We start from the raw sequence: 27,980 nt of genomic DNA on the forward strand, positions 1-27,980 counted from the left end.
TGATTCGATCAAAACAATAACGTTTATAAAAAGGGTTTAATGTAGTTTTATTGTATACAATTATTTCCAGAAGTTATGCGATTACTCCTCTCTCCAGTAGTAAAACAAAAAAAGACATTACATTCCATCAGTACCCAGATAGTATCACTAAAATCCAAATCAAAACTCACAAATGGAAATTGTACTCAACTTTTTGTCAAAAATACCAACTGAAAACTAATTTTCTGACACATCTCCAATAAATTGTGTTCGACTTAAACTGTTGGACAAGCAAATGTAGAAAGTTTGATTACACAATATAACTCGTCTTCTGCTCACCGTTAAAGGCAATTTGAAAACACTAAAGCATTAGCATGCAACCTTTTTTTTTGCTCCTGAAGCCAACTATTTTTGTGAAATCCCCTTCAACATCTTCAATCCAAAGATCAAGACACAAGCAGACAGTTTTGGAGTCGCACTATGCTATGACACACAGGGAACTACTGATTTTATGCAGTGTATGGTAAGTTTCCTGATGTTCATCTGGGGGTCTGTGCAATCACACTTGTAAACTTCCTTTTAAAAAAAAAACAAGCAGTATTAACCAAGCAAAACCATGTCTCTCAGAATATCTACACATTCTGAATCTGGTATAGAAATCAGTGTCACCTACTCTGGAAGATTAAAAAGAAAGTCAACAGGGCAAATGCACTCACAAACCACTTTCACAGAGAACAGCATTTCACATAAAACTAGTTGGGCAAAGCTAGGAAGCAGAGAGCCACACCAGATTTGGGACAGTCGTGGCATGGAATTGTCCCAAATGCAAGATGTTCTAGCATCATACAGGAGCCTTGTGGCTACTAGAATGACATTGCTTTAATTCAGACAGTGTACTTGTGGAGAATTTTATGCTGAAGAGACATGGACAAATTCATCTGTACAGCAAATTACTCTGCATCATCACCACCATCACCTGGGGGACTCTCAGCACCTTCATTGGGATTTTCTCCATCACCAGCTCCCAAGATTTTGTCTTCATCTTCAGCTGAGAGAGCACCTTCTTCTACTGGAAGAGATTCTTCACCATCCTGATCCGTCACAGAGTTTGCTTCAGCTTCTTCATCAGTGGCATCAGCTCCCTGCTCAGACTGGTCAACTGTCTCATCTGCATTGACGATTTCACCATCACCTTCTTCCTCTGGTTCTGCCTTTGCTTCTGCCGTCTCACCTTCTGCAGTTTCATTTTTCTTCTCCCCGTCATTTTCACCTGTAAGACTCTCAGTGATTGCATCACCCTCCAAAGGATCATCTTCAGCATCTTTAGCATCTTCAGTAAACGGATTCTCCCCCTGCAAAAATGTGAAGAAATCAAAACTCTAAACAACTTCAAACAGTTAAGATTCCAGCATCAGATATGTGAATTCACATGTATGTGAATGCATTGTGTGGTTAATAAGACTGGTGAACTGCAGGCACAGGTTGACAAAATTTGTATCATTGCTATAACAGAGACCTGGCTCAAAGAAGGGCAGGATTGGGTACAAGGTATTTAGGAGAGACAGGAAAGAAAGGGGGGGCATGGTTTGGGGGAGTGACAGTGCTGATTAAGGATGGTATTACAGTTCTAGAGAGAGAGAATGTTCCAGAGGGGTCAAGCACAGAATCTCTCTGGCTGGGAGCAAGGAATGAAAAAGGTGGAATAACATTGATCAGTGTAGTATATAGACCACCAACTAGCAAAAGGGATGTAGAGAAACAAATCTGCAAAATAATTACAGAGGTGCAAGTGTTAGAGAACAATTATAATAGGGGACTTCAATTATCCAAATATAGACTGGGACAGGAATAGTGCAAAGAGACAAGGGCAAGAGTTCCTGGAGTGTGTTCAAGATAATTTTCTGCAACAGTATGTTTCTGGTCCAACAAGAGGACAGACACTGTTGGACCTGATTCTGGGGAATGAGTTGGCCCAAGTGGATCAAATAACAGTAGGAGAGCATTTAGGGGACAGTGACCATTGCATCATAAGGTTTAGGTTGGCCATGGAGAAGGACAAGGAGCAATTCAGAGCAGGGATAATTAATTGGGGGAAAGCCAACTTCAATGGGATGAGAATGCACCTCAGTCGAGTGAGTTGGAATCAAATGTTGGCGGAAAAGACGGTGGCTGAACAATGGGCTACCTCAAAGAGATAGTATTGTAGGCAATGTCAAGGTATATTCCCCTGAAGGGGAAAGGTAGGACAAATAAATCTAGAACACCATGGATGACGACAGAAATAGAGGTGAAGATGAAAAGGAAGAAGTACACGTATGACAGATGTCAGGTAGAAAATACAATGGAGAATCAGGCTGAATATAGAAGGACCAGAGAAGGACAAATGAAAAAACAAATCAGAAAGGCAAGGATGGAGCACGAAAAGAGACTAGTAGCTAACATAAAAGGAAATCCCAAGGTCTTCTATAAGCATGTAAATAATAAAAGGGTGGTAAAAGAAAGGGTAGAGCCAATTAGGAATAAAAGAGAAGACAGGCAGGAGAAGTCAAGGCAGGAGAAGTAGTGGAGTAATTAAACGAGTACTTTGTATCAGTCTTTACAAAGGAAGAGGATGCTACCCAGGCTGAGGTGAGAGAGGAGGTACCTGGTACACTTGAGGAATTTACAGTTGAAGAAGAGGAGGTATTAGAAAGGCTATCTTTACTTAAAATTGATAAGGTATCAGGGCCGGATGAGATGCATCCAAAGTATACTGAGGGAGGTGAGAGTGGAAATGTCAGAGGCACTGGTGATAATCTTCCAGTCTTCCTTAGACACAGGCGTGGTGCCAGAGGACTGGAGAATTGCGAATGTTACACTCTAGTTCAAAAAGGGGTACAAGGATAATGCAGGGAATTGGGAGGGAATTGGATTGCTATCTGAAAAGAAAGAATGTGCAAGGTTACGGAGGATAAGGCAGGGGAGTGGGATTAGGTAGAATGCTCTTGCAGCGAGTCAGTGAAAACTCAATGGGCTGAATGGCCTCCTTTTGCACTGTAAAGATTCTGTGATGTCACAAAGTTTCTAGTTGAAATTATATTTTATATAGACATTTTTATCTTGCAAATTTTCTCCCCAAAGTTCTGCAACTCTCCACTGAAATCTCTTCTGGATCTCACTCAAGTTGTCACTCACATGAAAACTGTGACAGTATTTCATTAGACTATCTATATTGTTCTCTTTAGAGCAGCAAGATTTAATAGACGAGTTCATAATTATTAAGGCCTTTAATCAAGCACGGAACAGCTGTTTCCATTGCCAGCGGGGATCAGTATCCAGAGGATGCAGAAGGTATTGGCAAAAGAACTAAATGAGGAGATTTCAAAAAAGAACATAAGCATTTATGATCTGGAACGCACTGTCTGAAAGGGTGGTGGAAGCAGATTCAAGAGCAACTTATAAAAAGGGAATTAGACGTAATTTACATTTGTAGCGCTATGGCGAATGAGCAGTGGAGTGGTACTAATTTGATAGCGCCTTCAAAGAGTTAGCACAGGCATGCTGGGCCAAATGGCCTCGCATGCTGTATGGTTCTAGGTGACATCACAACCAAGCCCAGTTCCGTCTTTACACAATGTCCACACAGGTACTTCCAGGGCTCATTGAATAATTTAACAGGACTGGGAACAAATCCTAATCCTACCTTTTCTCCAGAATCCCAGACTATTTGGGGCTCCGAGGCACAATAAAAGTTCCACGTTGGGCATCTCAACAATGACCAATCAATTCATACTACAGATCAGCCCTTGGACTTTTATGGTCTGTATAGTTTCAAAACTATAAAAGTACTGACAGCCACCAATTTGATATATACTTAGTCACTTTACCATGCTGCTAAACAACTTCAACTAATAACAAAGATCTCTTCCAAAATTGTCTCTGTCAGGAAGATATAATAATTTTCATAATGTTATTGGAATTTATTGTAAAATAGTAGTGTCTGTGTGTGCCAGAGAGACTTAGCTGGATTAAAGACAGCTGGTCTGAAGGCTTTGATGTAAACATGGGGGAAGTTTAGAATGTAAGGTCTAAAGGACATTTGCATTTTTAAATAAACCAAGCTAGATTGTTTTCAAAGGAGGGGTGAAATGTGTCACCTAGCCAGGTGAAGTTTAGAAACAGTGTGTTTATTTTTCCCGAAGATTACTGATAAAACTTAGTGCTATGAGAGATTTTTATTATTAGGAAGGTAAAGTCCAAAGACATAATGAAACAATGGGTATTGGCATTCAAAGGGAAAACTATGTATAAAGGAGCGAAGACTGCCTACCCATACACACAGCCTAAGATTCAACAAATGTGAAACGTCTTCAGCCTGTATGTACCAAACTGCTGCCTCCAGGGACTGAAGTTAAGAGAACTCACTTTGAATTCGACTGTTCAGGGTAGTGTTTACTTTGCCTGGGTCTTTTAAAATCAATGTGTTTTACTGTTGCCTTAACGAAGGGGTAACTGGGAATCAGATTAACTAGGGAATTTAAAAGTTATTGTAGCAGTAATTTGTAGACATATGTATGGCTTACAAACTTTTCTTTTATTAATAAATGTTTAATTTAGTTTTATAAAAATCTCTTAAGACTCAGTGCTCTTAATATTTTTGAATTCAAAGCCCGCATCTCGAAACATACATATTGAAAATTAGTTGTGACAGTTGTTTCAAGTTTCCCTCTGGGATTTGAACAGCTCAGCATTTACCATCTGCTGTATCATAACACTACTTCACAGGACGAGGTCTATGTAAGCACTATCACACAATTACCAAGAGGTCTGAATGTTCAAACATTAAGACTGAAACAAGCTGTGTACTGTGCTCAAGAACTGATTTAAGGAAAAAAATGCTAAATTTAGTGGCATTTTTGGATTGACTTATCAAGAATATGGTTTAACAGACAAAATGTGGATTTTCAATTAGAAATAAATACCCTTTTAATAGCATTAGCAAACTAACTGCAATCCCTTCAATTATTTGGCCAAATACAATAGCATGCATTGAAGATTACCTTGAGGTATTTTTCCAACATGCTCACAATATTCCGATTATTGAGTATACTCTTAGCTACCTGAAGACTAGTCTTCTTCGACTGCTCAAGCATCATCTAAAAACAAAAGCAAACCATTATTTTTCAATAAACCAGCTATATCATCCCAACCTGGACCTTCAAGTTACATTTACCCATCACACCTGTGCTCACTGACAGCGGCTTCCAATCCAGCAGTGCCTCAAAATTTAAAATTCTCACCCGTGTTCAAATTGTAGGCTCGCCGTTCACCATCTGTACCCTCCTCCATATCCATTGGAGAGGTGTACAAGATGTAATGTGCATCCCTGTAAATAAAAGCTTGTAAGTGCATAAAGACTAGTCTCCAGTTCTATCCTTCATAACTAAATTATAATACCTACAATCCTCAGAGATCTCTGCATTCCTCCAATTTTGGCCTCTGGTGCATTCCAGATTTCCTTCACCCCTCAATTGGCAGCTGTGCCTCGACTAAACGTCTCCAATCCTTTCCTCCTTTAAAACAATCCTTAAAACATGCTTCTTTGACCAAGCATTTAGTCATCTGTCCTAATATCTCCTTGTGTGCCTCAGCATTAAATTTTCTGATAACTCGCCTTAAGCTGTTTTGCCTTATTTCAACAGGTGAAATCATACAACTTTTCGTTTTCTCCTCCACCTTTGGTGGAAGGATTTTCAACCTGCATCCATACTCTCGATGAGCCCCTACATCTCACTCCTAAGCATTTAAAAGTCTTTAAAATGCCAAACTTTCAATTAACAATCTGCATTCATACATTGTCCTTAACCTAGTAAAATGTTGCTTCACAGGAGCATTATTAAACAAAATTTGATACCAAGCCACATGAGAAAATATTAGAAGATGGTCAAAAGCTTGATCAAAGAGATGGGCTTTAAGGAGTATCTTAAAAAGGAGGGAAGAGTATTGGAGAGGATCAGGAAGGGAGTTCCAGAGTTCAGGACCCAGGCAGATAAAGGAACAGCCACCAATGGTGGAGGATTAAAATCAGGTTAGAGGTCAGAATTGGAGTGCAAGGCTCAACGAGCTAATAGATAGCAAGAGGGGAGGCCATGGAGGGATTTGAAACTAAGGAAGAGAATTTCAAAATCGAGGCATTGCTGGACCATGAGCCAATGTACGTCAGTGAGCACAGACTTATGAAAATGAGACAATATAAGTTAGGACACAGGCAGCAGTGTTTTGGATGAGCTTAAATTTACAGAGGACGCAAGATGGGAGGTCGGCCAGAACAGCATGGGAGGAAGAATTGAGTTGAGAAATAACTAAAAGGCATGGATGAGGGTTTCAGCAGCTGATGACCTGAGGCAGTGGCAAAGACAGGCAATGTCACCTCTACTAAACTTCCCAGAAACCTTTGGCATTCCTTGTTTCCCTAGAGCACCTTGCAAATGTGTTAAAACTACCTGGGAGTAGTTATGAATCCAAGCAAATACCTGTTCAAATCTCAACTCTATTTTAAAAATTTCAATAATCAAGCTACCACTGTCAGATAGAATGCTGCAAAGATAACCACACTTCCATGTATCAGTTGCTTTTATTTAGAAAAAAAACAAAAACCCCATTTTTCATTCAAGATATTATCTTGTCTCTGAATCATTGTTACATCTTCAGAACAGACTATGCATTCCTCCAAGCCAAAAGATTGCAGTTATTGGGAGGTGGGTAGTGGAGAGCAGAAAGTTGGGAAAAAAGGTCAGTTTCTCATGTGGAGTGGAGAGAGTAGACAAATTTACTTTTCTGTTCCTGTTGTGGTCAAATGTCTTCATGTGTCGTTGGATGGCATTGTTCTGCATTGGAATGAACATTTCACAAGCTGTACAGTGAACAGCTTCTACTTTCTTCATGAAATTTTCAATACTAATACCTGCAATACAAAGAAATTACTAGTAGATGGAAAATATCCGCAACATGTAAATTCTCGCTGAGACAAGTTCACAAACCTATAAGGTAGGCACCTGGCAATATGTATCTAAACATTTAGAGAGGGTCAACATATGTACTTATGCAACAGGATAATGACAATAGTAGTAAATAGCAGATTGACAAAAATACTTAACCATTTCACCCCTATTAACCAAGGAATATGATGATTGCAGGATTAGAAAGCAATGTGATCATATAAATATCAGAAAAAGAACACATACCATTTCACCACATCACCACCCAACACCCACTAACTTATTGACTAATGTGTCATAATTCACCAAAGCAAGCTAAACACTATAGGTGCTTCTTGTACTATAAAACACGGATATATGATAAAACAAAGCAACAATGGACTAATTACTCTCATGCCAGAAAAAAAACTGGTGAACATAACTAGAGGGAAAAAGAAAATAGACTTGCATTTATATAATGCCTTTCACGACCACTGGGTGTCTCAAAACATTTTGCAGTCAATGAACTGCTTATTGAAGTATAGTCACTGTTGTAAAGTAGGAAACTGGAGACTGTTACTGAGCATCTGGAAATGAATACACTGATCAGAAGTAATCAAAATGGATTTATAAGAAGATTGTACTTTACTTGAATTCAAGAAAATTACTGAGTGCACAAACAATCTGTGTAAAATACTGGTTGGGTCACATTTGGGAGCATTGCATGCAGTTTCTGGTACTGAAGAGTGATGCACTGTCAAGAGTTGTTGCCCTTTGGGTGAAATGTTAAACTGAGACACCACCTGCCCAGTCAGGTAAACACAAGGTCCCATTCAAAGAAGAAATTGTGTTCTGACCAACCCTGCAATGTACAAATGAGATGTTTTTTACATTGCAACTTCAAAAACAATAAGTGTTCAATTGTCAGTAAAGCTTTTTGGGATATCCCAAGGTCCTGAAAGGAGTGACATAGATGCAGATTCTTTCCTTTCTGATTGGACGATAGGTATAGTTAGGAAATTACAATGAGATTTGAAAGAGGGGGATGGAAAATTGCAAATAATCAAAATTTGAACGGTAACGTGGAAGTAGCCCATAAGTGCGATCTGCATTGAAATTTCACTCTGAGCTGTGCAAACGCATAGCAACCCAGAACTAAGTGTAAATCACAAAAAATTTTCACTAATTGCTGTGTCAGGAGCTATGGGACAAATGCAGGATTAGAACAAAGAATAATATGGGAGATCAAAATCAAATTTTCCCCTCAAGATGCGATTAGAAGCATAGAAAATAGGAGCAGGAGTAGGCCATTCGGCCCTTCGAGCCTGCTCCGCCATTCATTATGATCATGGCTGATCATCCAACTCAATAGCCTGCTCCCACTTTCTCCCCATATCCTTTGATCCCTTTCGCCCCAAGAGCTATATCTAACTCCTTCTTGAAAACATACAATGTTTTGGCCTCAACTACTTTCTGTGGTAGCGATATGGAATATTTTACTTTGAGCGATTACTGATGTTAGTAAACTCCAATATTTTAGAATTAGATAGATAAAATGAAAGAAAGAAAACATGGGTAAGAGTTCAATACAGACACAATGAGCTAAATGGTTACCCCGTGCAGCAAAGTTTGAGACGCTATTATTAAACATAAAGCTCTTGTTCAAATTCTTACTCCCGTCTTAGCAATGCTCACCATGCAAGAGGTTTTGTTCCTGGATCCTCTTTTTAATTGCACTTTTATCTTCCATTGAGTCACGAAACTTCAGTGTTTTCTTATTCTTGTTCAAAACATACTCCTGAAAGGAAAGACCAGTTATTTAACACAACAAAATTCTTTAAACAAGCACAATATTGTTCTGCTAGCAGAAAGTAACTTGTTGAGTTAAACATCTGGATGGAATTTTCCACTCAGGTATTTATCAGATCACAACTTTCACTCCAGCGAAACCAAAAACTGACAATTGCAGAAACAGAAAACCCCAGCACGATAATTGAAAACTTTCAGAGGGAAAAGGGAAGGACTGCTCTTCAGATTAGATGTCTGACTGAAATGGCTAGAATCAGAAGGCTAACAGTCCACAATACTATTCACTGCCAGGCAACAGGTCAGCAGCAGACCCATTATCAGGGATACAGAGCAGACAGAGTGTACTTGGTACAGCACATGGCAGCAAGATTCATAGGTCCCTGGTAAACTGGATCTCAGCGGGACCAGCATCAGAACATCCCTCACAACTTTGAGGGGATTAAAGTATTACTACTGCCAATCATTACCCAGCAACTCTGCTTAAAACTTGTAGGTGTCAAGTTAGTTCGTACCAGGCATTGCTGCAGCAACTGAAAAACCCAACACTCACTGAAATCAAAACAGAAAATGTTGGAAATACTCAGCATCTGTGGTGAGAGGAAAACAGAGTTAACTTTTTGGGTTGATGAGCTTTCATCAGAGCCGGGTAGGTTTTAAGCGATTGCAGAGGCATGAAAAGTGGTGGGGGGGCAGGGGGGAAACAAAAGGGAAAGTCTAGGATAGGGTGGAAGACAGGAGATGAAAAGACAAAAGATGACGGCGCAAGGCAAAAGGAGATAGTAATGGGGAAAAGTAAAAAAATGAAAGATAGGCCTAGAGAAGCTGTAAAATGCCAAAAACAAAATCCTTACCAACAACTGCTGTCCAAAAAAAGTGGCAAGATTGTTTAACTCAGTGTTGATTCCAGATGGCTGGTAAGTAATCGAAAGGTGAGGCTTGTCCAAGCTCATACAACCACTTCACGTAACTATTCCCGAGCACAAGTTGGGATATGGGAAACACATAATATACATTTCACTTGTGCTAAGTACTAACACAGCATCAAACTTTAAGAAAAGTACATTTAAATACAAAACTAACATACATGCAAAAACTCAGCTGTTTCTTTAGGAAGCTTGGTCCCGATGAATTTGAAGTTCTCCTTATGAAATTTACTTTCCAAGTGGGGGAAAATCTCATCATCATCAAAGGTGCGAAACTTGCAAACTGAGCAGGCATACATTATTCTGTAACAACAACGTTTTCTTAGTTGTGAAAAATATAGTTTGCAACATTGAGGTTGTTATTATATTCAACTGCAATACTGGGACTGACCAATGCAATCCCACAAGACATAACTGGCCAGTAGACCTTATTATAATTGGCGTAGTTTTCAGTTGAGTATTGCTTGGGAAAAAAAGAGACACAGCGAAGCTTTTCATCTTGCACTCATCAGGACACTTCACAAGAATACCAATTTAAGGAGAAAACAACAATTTATACTGTATGAGAGGAGTGCTGATTGGTTGCCAAGTGGACCTGATTGGTAGAGGCGCTGCCACAGAGAATGCACCAGTGATGGTGACTGACAGTTAACTGCCAAGCATTGTTGAAATTTAATCCAGGCAGCTTGATCCCGATTGGTTAAGGCATTGCCTGGCGATTGAGTCAGTGAATGGCTGTCACTTATTTTGCTTAGCTGAAACAGGTGCAAATGTGTGTACATGTTCTTTCTGTCTGCAAACAACAGGCATCTATGTATTAATATATGTAGCTTCCAGTACACACAAATGCGCCACGCTACAAGCCCGACTGACAATCTTAAATTGGTTGTCAGCGTAATTCTTAGCACACTGAGGATTATTTAGCAAATATTATCCAATCGTGGAATCACATTTAATGTTAGACACTGTGTTTTGGGGTTTTCAAGCATGGGCTGGTTGGGTACAGTCTGTACCTTGATATGCTTGCTGCATTTAAATCTGAAGCAGCTGCATGTAATAATTTCCTTACCTGCCTTAATGGGCTCCATCCTGCGCTCAAATTCACCTTTGAAATGCAGCAGTCAAATGAACTCCCTTTCCTTAACGTATTAGTTGAGAAATCTGCCAGGGGGTTCTCTACCATGGTCAACCACAAGTCTACCTTCACTGGTCAATATACGCATTGGAATTCTTGCAGTTCCTCACACTATTAAATTGGTCTAATTGGCAACCTTGTAAATAGGGCCAGAGACATCTGCTTACCATGCAAGCTTGATGTTGAAATAGGGCGCATCAAAGACATCCTGCGGCATAATGGCTACCCCGGTCATATAATTTCATGCTGTATATCACGCAAACTCATAAACGCGCCTAAGGCATCACTTTCAGCCTTGAAAAGTGTCCAGTCTACCTCAGGTTACCCTGGACGGGCAAGGTAGCTAAAAAATGTGAGCAACAGGTGAAGCTAGCTGTTTCACATTGCTACTATACAGTAACAACATGAGTGGTATTCACCACTAACAGGGTGCTGCCATCAAGCCAAAAAGGCATTCTGCCAATCACACAAATGAGTAATGTGGTATATTAATTTCAGTGTCAGTGTGATGCTAGGTATATAGGTCGTACATCCCAAAGACTGGCAGATCATATCAAACAGCATGTCCCAGCCGCGGTTCGCAACGGGCAAGGACAGACCGTACCCAACCAGCCCGAGCTTGCAAAACTCAAAACAGTGTCCAACATTAGATGTGATTCTGTGGTTGGACAACATTTGCTAAATAATCCTCAGTCTCCTAAGAATTACACTGACAACCAATTTAGGATTGTCAGTTGGGCTCGCAGTGTGGAGCATGTGCATGTATTGGAAGCTACATATATTAATACACGGGGCCCTGCTCTTTGCATACAGAAAGAACATGTACACACATTTGCGCCTGTTTCAGCTAAACAAAATAAGTGACAGCCAATAGCTGACTCATTCCTCAGGGGAACGCCATGACCAATCGGGATCAAGCTGCCTGGTTTAAATTTCAACAGTTAACTGTCAGTCACCATCACTGGTGCTTTCTCCATGGTAATGCCTCTACCAATCAGAATACACTTGGCAACCAATCAGCACTCTCTTCTCATGCAGTATAAATGGTTGTTTTCTCCTTAAACTGGTATTCTTGAAGTATCCTGATGAGTGCAATACAAAAAGCTTCGACATGTCTCATTTTTCAGCAATACTCAAGTTCTGTACTACCAAATGACTAGTTTTAAGTTGCTAGAGGTTTATGAGGTTCGCTTCATCCTAAAGGGCCCAGTGAATCAGAAATAAAGTCCAGAAAGATCCTAATTGCAGCCCTGTTTTGTGCTTTTTCAGTTAGGATGGCAGTCAGCCTGCAAAGATAAGTTTGTCATTCTCTGTCCAACCCCTGCCTACTGAACCACACAGCGACAGCACTGGGCCTGGCTCAAATTACTTATAGGACAGATTCAACTCAACTGCTCAGGAAGTGTGACCACTTGGTCATGATATCAGCAGGCAGTCACTATTCACCTAACTACATTTCATCATAAATCATCACGTGTTAGGAAAAGCACAACATTTAACTCACACAACTACCCGTCTCACAATCCAATCAATAACAAATACTAGCTCCTATTCAATCCAGTTATTCAAAACTATGCAACACACATGAAAACATTTCCCTTTAAATTTAGGGTAAATGCAACTACAAATAGATCTAGTATAGACAATGCTCCTTTACCTTTCTGTAATACGATCCCGTTGTCTCTTCCTTGGTTTCATTTTCATTTTCAGCTCATTAATTTCCTCTTGTACATCACCAGCTAACAAAAACAAAATATGACTCTGCAGGTTATTATATATCAGAAATGCACAAACAAAACTTACACAAGACTAGTCCTCTTTTCTTGGAGTCAATATTTTACCATCTGCATCAGTCTCTTTTTTCGCCTTTTCAGGGCTGTCAGTTGAGTCTTTATCCTCAATGTTCTAAATATAAAAAAACAGTTTCAATGATACACCAACCATCAATCCCCATCAGATTTTCTTTTACAAATATACTGGCTCAGGCATGAATTAAGGTTAATTTGGAGATTGCTTTTAAAACTAACATTTTTTAAACCTGCACCACAGTACAAGCCAGGACCTTCAGTGTGATAGAAAAGTACTCTCAGAACCAGGTGCCTCTCAGCTAGCATCCAGAACCAAAAACAAATTAATCAGATAGGGTGAGGGGCAAAAAAGGAAGAGAGCACATGCATCAATCGTGCCCTCAAACCGTCAGCCAGAGCAGGGTACAATTGGAAGGAAGGTTTTCATAAAAGAAAATTAATTTGAATAACAACTTATTTTAAATGCATTAATTTAGTTTCCAACAAGGGGATCCAGGTCAGCCCTTCCTCTGTACAGTGGACTCAAGTGGCATCAATTAAGAGCAGCATGCAATAAGTCAAACTGCATACAGTTTTGTCTTTTTCAGTTCGGATGGCAATCAGTCTGCAAAGATAAGTTTGTCATTCTCTGTCCATTGCATACAGCAATGGATTTCAAACCGGCCTAAGGTGGCTCCAGATCTGACTGACCCCAGAAAACCAAACTTTAGGCCAGATTATGGAGGCCTTTTGCCTTAGGTATGCTGAAACCACATCTTAAAAAGTTCCATTGTTGTAGAATTTAAGATTTTCACAAATACTCACAGTACTGGCATCACCTCCTGCAGCATCTTCAACATCATCTCCAAAACCTGTCTCCTTTTCTTCTAAAAATGAACAGAAAAGTCTTTTGCATACTAATGTAACATGCTGCCTGAAATTGCCTCAAACACTGGGTTTGCAAACTTCTCATGAATTAAGAAAAAAATTCAGTGCCTTTACATACTTGGAATATATACATGCATGATGAGGGCAACCTTTCCAACACTGATACAGGTTTGGAAACATGCCTCACCTCTCAGACAAGGAAAAGCACACCACCACATAAACTTTGTTCAGTGCCCCACTATCGTGAAAGGTATAGCTACGTCACTAACCACAAAAACATATCCAACGACAACTGATCAGCAAGGTACAGTGACTTCAACGTAACAGATTGTTACATGCACAATTTTTTAAAAAACGATGTTAATTAAGTAAACACATTGATCGATTCAATCCAGGAAGGACGCAAAACAGGTAATAATATATAGCACCTTTAATGTAATAATATCCCAAAATACTGCACAGGAGCCTCATCAAACTAAATCTGACACCAAGCAACTCAAGATTATGAAGGCAGATGAAGAGGTCGATTTTAGAGGTTTGGGGAGGGTATTTCAGAGATTAGGTCTTTGGCATCTAAAGGTATGGCTGTCAATTGTGGAGTGATTAAAATCAAAGATACTCAAGAGGCCGGATTTGGAAGAGCACAGATACCTTGTAGGTGTTAGGGCCGAGACTATGGACAGATTTGAAGATAAGAACAAGAGTTTTAACATTTAAGCAAGGCTTAATCGGGAGCCAATGTAGGTCAGCCACCATAGGGGTGATGGGTAATCAGGACTTAGTTTTGCAAGACCTTAAGTTTATGGAGAGTAGAATGTGGGAGGGCAGCCAAGGCTGTACTGGACCCCTAGAGGTAACATGCACATTGATATGTTTCCAGTGAAACAGATGCAATGCAAAACTAGCAAGTCTCAAAGTACCAACTACTAGCAGGCTAAGTATTTGTCCTATGTATAGACACATTTTTGAAGATGCTCTTCCACAATGACACTTCCAGTTGGTTTCTGCATTCTTTATCCATGTCTTTAAGTGATTTGAGCAATTTATAAAGTTCTACCACACAAGGGTTTCAGCCATAGATGCGCTGAAGCAAGGGTGGATTTGAGCAATGTTAACAAAGGTGGAAATAGTAGTGGTGCTGATATGTGGTCAGAAGCACATATAAGGGTCAAATATGACACCAGAATTGTAAACAGTCTGGTTCAGCCTCAGACAGTTCCCAGGGAAATGGATGGAGTCAGTAGCTAACAAATGAAGTTTGTGTTGGGAATAGAAGACAATGCCTTTCACCTTCCCAATATTTATTCACAGGAAATTTCTGCTCATCAGAATTGATGGCAGACACGTAGTCTTACAATTGAAAATATATGTTGAGTGGCTGAGATGAGGTGGTTGGAATGAGAAGACAAAACCCGCATAATTAGTTGGGCCAAATGGCCTGTTTCTGTGTTGTACATTCTAAATTGTATTGAACTACATAGAAACAGAGGAGTGGTCAAGAGAATTGGTTGTGAGACAGATAGATGTGGAATCTGACACTGATGTCACAAAGGTTAGGATGTGGATGAGAAATAGTCAGGCTCCAGGCTCCATCCATGATCTATGCTTAATTGGTTGATCTCAACTAAGCTACCAGTTGAAATACAGCTCCTTATGCTGACAGGGAAACAGAAACCATTGTTCCTATTCACTATCTGCTGACTACAGCTGGAAAATGAACAGTGAATGTTGGAGCAGGATTAACAAGGTCCTCACAGTTGAAGAGCTTACCTAAATTCATGGTCTAGGCTTGCGCATGAAAAATTACAGATGGGATAAGGAGGAAGGTGCAACAAATTTAAACACGGTTACCTGCTTCACTATCTGAAAAATCCGACTGGTCCATTCTTCCTATTTTGCAATCTGATTCATCGTTGCTTGCAGTTGAAAGCTGCCTCTTCCTTCCAAATCCCATCTCTCTGCCTCTTCCTCTCCTCTGTTAAAAATATACCACAGTATTAGTCAACAGCTTAACTTTGACTGGATATCGTTAACCAAGAGATCATGTTCCTCAGGTTCTGATGTGTGGTAGAACTTTATAAATTGCTCAAATCACTTTTTTGGAATCAAAGTCCTGCCTGGATTCAGATCCAGTTCTAGCAGGTGTTAAAATCCAGGAACAAATCTCATTCTGCCACTTCAGTACAGACCATTATTTCAGTTTCATTGTTTTAAGCACGTTTAATCAAACTGAAGCTTCCGTCTTCAAAACCAGAAAGTAACTTTGGTGCCCAGTGGTTTGTAAGAACTGCTGACCAAGCGCACACCATTACACTTTCACTGAAACGTACAAGCCTACTAGGAATCATTAGCATAGCCACAGTTGTAACAATGAATGTTAAACCTCCCAAATTCCAGGCACGCACATTGATATGTTTCCAGTGAAACAGATGCAATGCAAAACTAGCAAGTCTCAAAGTACCAACTACTAGCATGCTAAGTATTTGTCCTATGTATAGACACATTTGTGAAGATGCTCTTCCACAATGACACTTCCAGTTGGTTTTTGCATTCTTTATCCATGTCCTTTAAGCATTCATCCAATGAAAGGCCCAAGTACATTTCAAGTTTCTCCCTCAAATGCACATTGCACCTACAGCACTCCAGCAATCCACAGCAACTCTTTTTGCATATTCTGATCCATTCCATATATTTGACCATTCCTATTGTTTTTAATCTTATCTTGCTATTGTTTTTAATTTTAATTTTACACTTGACTTCTTTTTTTTAAACATTCATGGTTGAGAAAGGGCAATTTAAGTGACTGCACAAGACTTGTGGAATATGGGTTCGTTGAGCTGGTTACTGAAATTCACACAGCTGAATACTTAAGTCTACGACCTTATAAAACGGGAAAAGTTTTCTACTCACAATTCTGAATCGATTCCGCTCTCTCCTTCGCTGTCTGCCAGCTCCAAACTGTTTTCCTACTCCCTGCACGCCGAACATCCCAAAACCGGAGGTTAAGGCCTGGGAGAAGAGCGAAGGGAGGTTCCTGGAGGGGGGAACATAGCCCCTGCCTCCATATCCCATCGACAGCTCATTCCACTGTGCAGACAGTCGCTCAGAACTTGAAGACGATGAGAACGGGTCATTCCGGAAAGGTCTGTTATTTGGAGGCCTGTCTCTAGACCAGTTCTGACCCCACTGCTTGCCGGAGCCGTCACGTGCTCTGTTGCGGAACTGATCCCTGCGGTTCCTGGCGGAGCTGTCGAAGCGGTCAAAGCGACCTCCATAGGAATCATTACGATTAGGTCCAGATTCACTGTAATCAAAGCCGGATCTGAACAGATCACGGTCATCCAGTGAAGACCTGGAGTCGTAGGACTCGAAAGGTACAAACCTGAAAGAGTCGCACAGCAAGCAAGGAATCTGGTCAGTAGCTGGAAAATACCAAGAAACAGTCTGCTGAACAGTCAGAACAGACTGAAATTTAAACAGCAGAGTTTCAACCAAGCTAGGTGTTTTTTTTAACATTTTCTACAGTGTTTTGTAAATCAGCAGACTCTGGTAATGAATAATTTGCCAGTAATAATAACTGATCTGTTACCAATTTAAGAGCCTCATTCTTGATTTGATAGCCTACACTTTTCCCAAAGCTAGCACCTGTTAATAATCTGTAACCAATATATAAATGCACTGAGCTTGTAGATTATTCACAGTGCCTGAGCAATGTGAAAACTAAACATGGTCAATACGTGGATGGAAAACAGATTGCATTTTTTTTCCACATTAGTCCATAGTGCTATGTTTATTGCCAAGCCGAGAGTGCTATTATACAACTACAGTTAACAAATTCCACTTGTACAGTAGCAGGCACGCATGAACAGGGTTTGATAATGTTCTCAGTGTTTTATAACTCCTTTCAAACTTATGCTCCTCTCAATGTCACCTGCTAACCTACAGCCAGCAAGACATTTCAATAAGAAATTCAGTACTGGCATTTTATTTTTTAAACGTATGCATATTTCAGCACAATAGATCCAGAACTTTTTCTCACAGTTACTGATAAGTAGACAGCAATTCAACTCAGTTGTTCAAATTATCAAATCTCTCATAGGTCTGATTCCAACATGAGGACAAAGCAACCCATGTAAACAATACACAAAAGTAATCCAAATGCTTTAAATCCTGGGAGGGTTAACAAAACCAATCCCACCAATTCAGTAAATCAGTTACATACATTTGCAGCAGCAAATATACAAATTTCATGGGTTTAGAAAAGGAAGAACTTTCCAGCCTGAATGTTTGCCAACAACAAACCTGAGAATATGCTTTACACTAAATATACCACAGAAAATTTCAAATTTAGACTCCAACAAAATAATCAGTACTCAGCAACTTTAAGCACTAAACATGTGCAAAACATGTGCAATTTAGTTAGGAAACTAAACTGAGATCCCTGTAGTGTAGTAATTCCAGTTAACTGTCTAAAATGTGTACAGCTGTTGAGATCATAAAGCATCTATTGACAAATCCACACCCAACAATCTGCCATTCCCAAACATTGGCTGGCACGACCCAACAACTAATATTCATGATCTAAAGCCCGAGATGAAATATGTTCTCACTACCTAACATCCTCAATTCAACAAGCGAGTAACATGCATAAAATCAAAGCAGTTCCAGTATAAGTGCAACCTGCTTGATGCAGTATCTTCTCTTCTCCAGCCCCCTACATTTCTAACAGCAAAGTTCCACTGGCACTGGTGCCCACCATTACTTCACCCACGGTAATTAACAAGGCAACTTGCTTGTAAGCTTCAGCAAACTCTTTAATGAAAAGATCATCATGCCAAACTGGATTCTCATTGGTATTTACATATATATCTATATTGTTACTTTGATATTATGATCACCAGAAATGTGTATCAAGCTACATTACACCTTCCAAAGATCAGGAGTCAATGGTGAATCATAGATGGGTTGCTATGTTGCTGCTCCAACTGAGGGAAGCAATTCAGACCAGGGACACTCTCCGAGTCAGCATGGCTCAGTTCATAGCACACGGTGCACTTATCAACAAAGCCACTGGGTCTATGAGTAAACTGTCACTCTATTGCTATTCTGCCATTTCCCCAAAAATGAAACAGCAATATTACTTTATGATAAACCCAAAATTATTCATATCTAATCAGCACAAAGCTCGTTAAACGCGTTTGAACAATGATGGTGGTGCTCTTTGCCTTTGCCATAACAAAAACACCCTCCTTACCCAAGTGCAGTTGAGAAAATACTTTTCTAGAACCAAATCACAAATTACTGCCCTCCCAATCAAAGCTATCAACTTGATCAAGTTAGGCCATGGCAGAAACAAGGCCATTCTATCTCCATCACCAGCACCTCCATTTGGTGGCAATTACTGAACTAATTAAATAGTTAGCTGGGCAAGTTGAAGATAAATAAAACATCATGTCCACAACAGAAAGCCAAGAGACAAAACATACCGACTCAGTGAATAAACAATTTTAATACTAATTCAAAGTCTAATCTAAATAGCTCAAAGTATCCAAAGAGCACAGAGCTCCAACTTAGTCTCCTGACTCGCACACAGCAGTTCAGCTGCTTTTGAAGCCCTGATAGATACCTTTCCTGATCATCACTTTCGTTGCGAGAAAGGAGATCTAACCGTTGGTTAATTTTAGCGACAATGGATTCAGAAGTCTGGTTGCCTTTCTGCGAGTCCCAGGATTTGCCACCGTAACCATAATTTGATCCAGAACCTTGTCCATAACTATAGTCATCATAACCTGAGGATACAAATAAACATGAACGTCAGTGTTCTTCGTGAATCAACCATGTATATGAGTTCTTATGTCACCATTAGGAATGGCTATTACACACGATAGAGAAACAGATCAGGTTAGAGGAAGAGGGTTACCAGGTGGTGATATATCAATTTTTAAAAAAATCAGCTATCTAATGCCAAGTGAATAACAGCTAAACATACAAGATTATCATAGGTATGAAGAGCATACAAATAATCTTGGTATAGGGAGTGAAAAGACAAGAAAATTTTTGTGTGACCTAGGAACTAAGGTTTTCTCCCATAATTTCAGATAAATCAATATATAAACTTTTTAAAAGAATAAACCTCAAATAATTTAGATAAACCACTCAATAATAATTTTTTTTGGCTTTAATACTGCAACAGTGCTTCTTTCTGGAAGCAAAACGGGCACTGCAATGACTGCAACAACACTTCAGGAATATTCTGAGTCCAGCAAATGGATTACATTGGTAGGGTGGTAAATAGTGAGGAGGATAGCCTTAGGTTACAGGAGGATATAGACGGGCTGATCAGATGGGCTGATCAGTGGCAAATGGAATTTAATCCGGATAAGTGTGAGGTGATGCACTTGGGCAGGACAAACAAGGCACGGGAATACACGATGAATGGTAGGGCCCTGGGAAGCACTGAGGATCAGAGGGACCTTGGTGTGCATGTCCACCGGTCCCTTAACGTAGCGGGACAGGTAGATAATGTGGTTAAGAAGGCAAATAGGATACTTGCCTTTATTAGCCGAGGCATAGAGTATAAGAGCAGGGAGGTTATGCTGGAACTGTATAAAACACTGGTTAGGCCACAGCTAGAGTATTGCGTGCAGTTCTGGAATCCACATTAAAGGGAGGATGTGATTGCACTAGAGAGGGTGCAGAGGAGATTTACCAGGATGTTGCCTGGGCTGGAGAGTTTTAGTTATGAGAAGAGATTGAATGGACTGGGGTTATTTTCCCTGGAGCAGAGGAGATTGAGGGGTTACAAGATGGAGGTGTATAAAATTATGAGGGGCATAAATAGGGTAGACAGGAAGGAACCTTTCCCCTTGGTGGAGGGATCAATAACCAGGGGGCATGAATTTAAGGTAAGGGGCAGGAGGTTTAGAGGGGATGTGAGGAAGAATTTTTTCACCCAGAGGGTGGTGAGAATCTGGAACTCACTGCCTGAAAGGGTGGTAGAAACCCTCATAAGATTTAAGAAGTAATTGGATGTGCACTTGCGATGCCATGGCATACAAGGCTATGGGCCTAGTGCTGGAAAATGGGATTAGAATAGTTAGGTACTTGTTTCACCGACGCAGACGCGATGGGCCGAAGGGCCTTTTTCTGTGCTACAGACCTCTATGACTCTATACATGTTCTCATCTCTCTACCTTCTACTCATAAGCCAGCATCTCGGATCTGCTCAATCTGAGGTTTTGACCTCTTCTCCGCTTGGTAACTTCCTATACCCTTGCAGGCTGAGAAATGTGCACACTACCATCCCATTGAGCAGTTCAGCAATGTCATGTGAAGAATCACTGGCAAGTTCCACAATGAACAAAAAAGGATAGAGAACAAGGACAGAGCAACTGCAGAGGACGGCAATTATTGGGAGGCTTTGTATTCTAGAACCTACTGGGCCTTTGGGTGTAGCCATCAGGTTTACAATCACTCCATGTTGACTGAGAGTTAAACCAAGTTCCAAGGCTTGGAGTGAAAGTAGCCAAATCACCCCTACCACCCTCAACCACCTCTGATAGAATTTTTACCTTCGCCAGGAGATTCTGCATTCCAATTTCCATACGAGCCTGTAAAATAAAAGACTGTTTGTTATTACAATGTCCTAATTTGAAAATATATTTCAATAAAAGGCTAACAGTACATACTTGATTCTGAAACAGAATGTTGCACAGGATGTCACAATAATCTGTGAAAGTTGGCCACTGAGCCAAAGCTCACAAATAGTACTCTCATCTGAGTCAGGTGGTTTGTGGGTTCAAGCTTCAGTCCAGACACTTGAGCACGTAATCTAGGCTGACGTTAGTGCCATATCGAGGGAGTGCTGAACTGTTAGAGGCACCATCTCATGTGGACTTAAATAATTCAATGGCACTATTTAAAAGAGTTGAGGTGTTGACCCTCCTCCCTCCCCCACACTCCCCCCGCCAGTCTCCTGGCCGATATTAATTGCTTAGCCAACATCAGCTTAAAAAAAACTCATTGCTGTTTGCAGAGTTTGCTGTGCACAAATTGGCTGCCACCTTTCTTACATTATAACAGTGACTACACATCAAAAGTACATAATTGGCTGAAATGTGCTTTGGGACATTGAAATTGTGAAAAATACAAGTTCATCACTCTTGCTTTGAAAGCCCCAACTTATTTTTGTGAATGTAAGTTGGCAATTGCTGACAACTATGCAAAAATGAAGAGCTCTTTGTCTCTGCATAGTCAATCCAAACACAGAATATCAGATGAATTAGAATCTATTTTCAGAATTACAGAATCTTTACAGTGCAGGAGGCAGCCATTCGGCCCATCAAGTCTACACTGGCTCTCTGAAAAAGCATTCCACCTAGTCCCACTTCCCTGCTTTACCCCCGTAACCTTGCACATTACTTCTTTTCAGCTAACAATCCCATTCCCGTTTGAATATCTCAATTGAACCTGCCTCCACCACCCTTTCAGGAAATTCGTTCCAGACTCCAACCACTCTCTGGATGAAGAAATTTTTCCTCAAATCACATTTACTCCTTTTGACAATTATTTTGAATCTGTGCCCTCTAGTTCTTGGTACTCTCTTCAGTGAGAACACTTTCTCACTATTTACCCTGTCCGTACCCCTGAGGATCTTGAATATCTCTATCAGGTCTCCTCTCAGCCTTCTTTTCTCCAAGGAAGATAGTCCCAACTTCTCCAATCTATCCTCATAGCTACAGTTCTTCATCCTGGGAATCATTCTTGTGAATATCCTCTGTTCTTTCTCCAATGCCTTCACATCCTTCCTCAAGTATGGCACCCTGAACTGGACACATTACTCCAGGTGAGGCCTAACTAGTGTCTTATACAAGTTTAATCTGAGCTCCTTAACTCTTGTACTCAATGCCTCTGTTAATAAAGCCTAAGATACAATATGCTTTATTAACTGCTCTCTCAACATGCCCTGCCATCTTCAATGACTTATGTACATATGCGCCGAGGTCCCTCTGTTCCTGCACCTACTTTAGTCTCTTTATTTTATACTGTCTCACCATATTCTTTCTGTCAAAATGTATCACCTCACACTTTTCTGCATTGAACTTTATCTGCCACCTGTCTTCCCAATCCACCAACTTGTCTATGTCCTTTTGAAGTTCGACTATCTTCATCACAGTTGACACATTTCCATTCTTCGTATCATCCTCAAATTTTGAAACCATGCCCTGCACACCACAGCCTAGGTCATTAAAATACATCAGGAAGAGCAAGGACCCAACACTGACCCCTGGGGAACTCCACTACAAACCTTCCTGCAATCTGAAAAACCACCATTTTTCACTTCTCTTTGGCAATGATCCTCCATTTTTAAACTATACTCCTGGAGACTAGGGAGTTGTCTGTTTAACAGAATTCAAGAGGGTCCACAATGCTAGTGTTTGTTTCATTCGAATTTCTTCAATATGTTCACATCTTTAAAAATTTATTCTTGGGATGTGGGTGTTGCTGACTAGGTAGCACTTATTGCCCATCCCTAATTGCCCTGGAGGTGGTGGTGAGCTGCCTTCTTGAGCACTGCAGTCCATGTGGTGTTACACCCACAGTGCTGTTAGGGAGGGAATTCCAGGATTTTGAACCAGCGACAGTGAAGGAACGGCGATATATTTCCAAGTCAGGATGGTGAGTGACTTAGGAGGGGAACTTCCATGTAGTGGTGTTCCCAGGCATCTGTGGCCCTTGTCCTTCTAGATGGTAGCGGTCGTGGATTTGGAAGATGCTGTCTAAGGAGGCTTGGCGAGTTCCTGCAGTGCATCTTGTAGATGGTACACAGTGCTGCGACTGTGCGTCAGTCAGGGAGGAAGTGAATGTTTGTGGATGGGGTGCTCTGTCATAGATGGTGTCAAGCTTCTTGAGTGTTGTGGGAGCTGCACTCATCCGGGCAATGGAGGGTATTCCATCACACTCCTGACTTGTGCCTTGTAGATGGTGGACACACATTGGGGAGTCAGCAGGTGAGTTACTCGCCGCAGGATTCTTAGCTTCTGACCTGCTCTTGTAGCCACAGTATTTATATGGCTAGTCCAGTTCAGTTTCTGGTCAATGGTAATCCTCAGGATGTCGATAATGGGGGCTTCAGCAATGGTAATGCTGTTGAATGTCATGGGGTGATGGTTAGATTCTCTTTTGTTGGAGATGGTCATTGCCTGGCACTTGTGTGACGTGAATGTTACTTGCCACTTGACAGCCCAAGCCTGGATATTGTCTAGCTCTTGCTGCATTTGGACACGGACTGCTTCAATATCCGAGGAGTTGCAAACGGTGCTGAATATTGTGCAAACATCAGTGAACATCTGACTTTATGATGGAAGGAATGTCATTGATGAAGCAGCTGAAGATGTTTGGGCTAGGGCACTACCCTGAGGACCTCCTGCAGTAATGTCCTGGAACTGAGATGATTGACCACCAACAACCATCTTCCTCTGTGCTAGGTATGACTCCAACCAGCGGAGTGTTTTCCCCCGATTCCCATTGACTCCAGTTTTGCTAGGGCTCCTTGATGCCACACTCGGTCAAATGCTGCCTTGATGTCAAGGGCAGTCACTCTCACCTCACCTCTGGAGTTCAGCTCTTTGGTCCATCTGTGAACCAAGGCTGTAATTAGGTCAGGAGCTGAGTGATCCTGACGGAACCCAAGCTGAGCATCAGTGATCCAGTTATTGCTAAGCAAGTGCCGCTTGATAGCACTGTTGATGACACCTTCATCACTTCACTGATGATCGTGTATAGACTGATGGGGAGGTAATTGGCTGGGTTGGATTTGTCCTGCTTTTGCATACCTATGAACATATGAATAAGGAGCAGGAGACCATTCAGCCCCTCGAGCCTGCTCCGCCATTTAATAAGATCATGGCTGATCTGATAGTAATTTCAAATCTGCATCCCGCCTAGTCCCAATAACCTACCACCCCCTTGCGTATCAAGAATCCATCCACCTCTGCCTTAAAAATATTAATTGACTCTGCTTCCACCACCTTTTCAATAAGAGAGTTCCAAAGACTCTCAACCCTCAGAGAAAAAAAAAATTCTCCTCCTCTCTGTTTTAAATGGGCGACTCATTATTTTTAAACAGTGACCCCTAGTTCTAGATTCTCCCACAAAAGGAAACATCATCTCCACATCCACCGTGTCAAGTCCGCTCAGGATCTTATAACTTTCAATCACATCGCCTTTTACTCTTCTAAACTCCAGCAGATACAAGCCTAGTCTTTCCAACCTTTCCTCATAAGGCAACCCACCTATTCCAGGTATTTATCTGGTAAACCTTCTCTGAACTGTTTCCAACACATTTACATCCTTCTTTAAATAAGGTGCCCAATACTGTACATAGTACTCCAGATGTAGTCTCACTGGTGCTCTGTATAACTGAAGCACAACTTCCTTACTTCTATATTCAATTCTCCTTGCAATAAATGATAACATTCTATTATCTCTCCCAATTATTGCTGTACATGCATATTAGCCTTTTGCGATTCATGCACTAAGACACCCACATCCCTCTGCATATCATGGGTCTGCAAACTCTCACCATTTATAGGCATAATATGCCTTTCCTCTATTCTTCCTGCCAAAATGGACAATTTCAGATTTCCCACATTATACTCCATTTGCCAGGTCTTTGCCCATTCACTTAACCTATCTATATCTTTTTGTACCCTCATGTCCTCCTCTCAAATTACTTTCCTACCTATCTCTGTGTCATCAGCAAATTTGACAACCACCTCAACCATCCCTTCATCCAAGTCATTTATATAAACCGTAAACAATTGCTATCCCAGCACTGATCCCTGTGGCACACCACTCGTTACATTTTGCCACCCTGAAAAAGACCCATTTATGCCCACTCTCTGCTTCCTGTTGGCCAGCCAATCTTCTATCCATGCCAATATGTTACCCTCTATACCATGAGCTTTTATTTTCCGCAATAGCCTTTGATGTGGCACTTTATCAAATGCCTTCTGGAAATCTAAGTATAGTACATCCACCGGTTCCCTTTTATCCACAGCCCGTTGCTTCCTCAAAGAACTCCAATAAGTTGGTTAAACATGATTTCCCTTTCACAAAACCATGTTGACTCTGCCTGATTACCCTGAACTTTTCCAAGTACCCTACTATAGCTTCTTAATAATAGCTCCTAACATTTTCCCTGTGGACAGGACATACCTGGGCAATTTTCCACACAGCCAGGTAGATGCCAGTGTTGTAGCTGTACTGGGACAACTTGGCTAGGGGCACGGCAAGTTCTGGAGCACAAGTCTTCAGTGCTATTGCCGAAATATTGCGAGGGCCCACAATCATTGCAGTATCAATGGCCTTCTGCCGTTTCTTGATATCACGTGGAGTGAATCAAATTGGCTGAGGACTCGCATCTGTGATGCTGGGGACCTCCAGAGGAGGCAGAGTTTGATCATCCACGTCTGGCTGAAGGCTGTTGCAAATGCTTCAGCCTTATCTTTTGCACTGATGTGCTGGGCTCCCAGAACATATGCTTCTGTATATAATTTTTGTTTAAATGTACACTTGAAACCTTCTTTTAAAAAATAGACAACACAGGAGGAAATTATTTGATTTTAAATAATCTTCTGGAACTCAAAAGTGTTTAAGTGTGCAGATATAAACAAATGAAACATAAGGAAAAGGAAATAAATAACATCTTATTATTTTCAGTACAAAAATGGTTTGTTAATTTTCACAGCAATGCCAAGTCATTTTATCACTGCTACATTGATACAAGGTTAAGAAAGTAAAGCAGGATCAAGCATTGGGCTATCCTGCTTATGAACTTCTGTAGATGTTCATGCACAGAGTGGAAAAAAGCAGCTGACATGTGCAGTGAAAAGAGGGGATCATGTTTGAATTTGGTTGGGGGGCACGGAAGGGGCCGGGGTGGGGGGGCACGGAAGGGGCAGGGGCACATGGCACGGAAGGTGCCGGGGGAGCACAAATAGGCACAGAAGAGGCCAGGGGGGAGGGGGAGGCAGGAGCACTGAAGGGGCCGGTTTCCGGGGGGGTGCATGGAAGGGTCGGGGGGGGGGGGGGGGGGGGTTGATGGCACAGAAGAGGCCAGGGGCACATAAGAATTAGGAGTATGTCATTCAGCCCTCAAGCCTGCTCCACCATTAATACGAACATACGAAATAGAGCAGAAGTAGGCCATTTGGCCCCTCGAGCCTGCTCTGCCACTCCATGAGACCATAGCTGACCACCTACTTCAAAACCATTTTCTGCATTATCCCCATCTCCCTTGATGTTTTGAATCAGTCTTATGAACATATTGAAGGAATGAGCCTCCACAGTCCTCTGGGGCAGAGAAGTCCAAAGATTCGCCATCCCCGGAGTGAAGCAATTCCCCCTCATCTCAGTCCTAAATGCCCTGCCCCTTATTCTGAGACCATGTCCCCTGGCTCTTGTCCCCCCCCCCCTCCCCCCCCCCCCCCTTTCCCCCCTAGCCCCCGCTAAACATCTTTCCTGCCTCTTGCCCTGTAAGAATGCTGCCTGTTTGAATGAGGTCACCCCTCATTCGCGACATGGGAAGGGATGGTGACTGTGGGGTGAATTGTCCTCGGGAGCGCGCGGGAGATCTTGGGGCATCTGGAGCTCGCCGGGGTATTTACTATTGGAGCGCGCACTTGAGGGGGGCGGTTGTGCCTCGCGAAAAGAGGCTGCGCTCACTTGAGTGACGCCATTTTGTTAGGGGGCGGGACGCCGAAACCTTCGGAAACCATTCAGATTTCCAAGCAACATCCAGGCAAGCGCACGATGGCGATGGCCGTTAGATTATGATGGAGCTTGGCGATATATTTGGGGAGGGGGGGTGTGGCGGTGGTGAGGGTGAACTTTCACTTGTACTTCAGAAACTTCCCAATCGCGTCATCAAAGTAATAATCGGCCGCGCAGAAATAGTCTTGCAGGAAGAAATTTTAAAAAGAGGCATGGGGGGGGGGGGGAATGGTGAGCAGAGAAATAAAAGGCGCTGGGGATGAACGAGCGGCCGCAGCGCACGGCCCGCGAGGCTCGTGCAACTCAAAACTCAAACCCACACCTCGGGCGAGTGACGGCACCGCTGACCAATCGTATGTCGGAACCGCCCCCACCGAAAAGTCCAACAGCCAATCAGCTCCCGGGGAGGCGGGATTGCCGGCGGCAGCGGGTTGCGTTGGTTCTTTTTCTGCCGTCGACGCCAAATAAAAACCTCCCACTTTTTTTTAAAAAAAACCAACGACGGGACAATTTACAGAGACCACCTCTCCCCTCCCACCCCCGATCTCTGTGTCAACCATACGGCCGTACAATTGATATTTTTTTTTTAAAATGAAGGAGATCAAACCTTATGAAGCGTCTATCGAGACTTGCTTGACTGACCTGAAAAACGACCGTCCATTTTGCTTCGGCTTCAGAAAGAAGTCTTCGACTCGCCTCTGCTCACCCGGATGTACCGCCCTCCATC

The 27,980-nt window shown here is 41.6% G+C and overlaps 1 protein-coding gene across 1 annotated transcript; it reads right to left on the reverse strand.

Moving 5' to 3' along the window:
- Nucleotides 1–17: 17 nt before the first annotated feature.
- LOC144668817 (A-kinase anchor protein 8-like) lies at nt 18–27,980 on the reverse strand. Its single transcript, XM_078531191.1, has 13 exons — nt 27,896–27,980; nt 21,049–21,087; nt 19,104–19,266; nt 16,388–16,859; nt 15,329–15,452; nt 13,415–13,476; nt 12,644–12,707; nt 12,460–12,541; nt 9,829–9,970; nt 8,631–8,733; nt 6,792–6,922; nt 5,019–5,114; nt 18–1,331 (listed from the first exon to the last, which is right to left on the reverse strand). The coding sequence occupies exons 1-13, from the start codon at nt 27,912–27,914 to the stop codon at nt 930–932; spliced, it is 1,899 nt and encodes a 632-aa protein (XP_078387317.1). The 5' UTR covers nt 27,915–27,980; the 3' UTR covers nt 18–929.

This window comes from Cetorhinus maximus, chromosome 28 (genome assembly GCF_964194155.1).
Source record: "Cetorhinus maximus chromosome 28, sCetMax3.hap1.1, whole genome shotgun sequence".
NCBI lineage: Eukaryota > Metazoa > Chordata > Chondrichthyes > Lamniformes > Cetorhinidae > Cetorhinus > Cetorhinus maximus.

What these genes read in the sequence shown, in the direction of transcription:
- LOC144668817 (XM_078531191.1), bottom strand. An exon ending in TGCAGAATCTCCTGGCGAAG is followed by an intron (nt 19,267 to 21,048) that starts GTAAAAATTCTA and finishes TTGTATCCTCAG; the next exon opens with GTTATGATGACTATAGTTAT. An exon ending in AAAAGAGACTGATGCAGATG is followed by an intron (nt 12,542 to 12,643) that starts GTAAAATATTGA and finishes TGTTTTTGTTAG; the next exon opens with CTGGTGATGTACAAGAGGAA.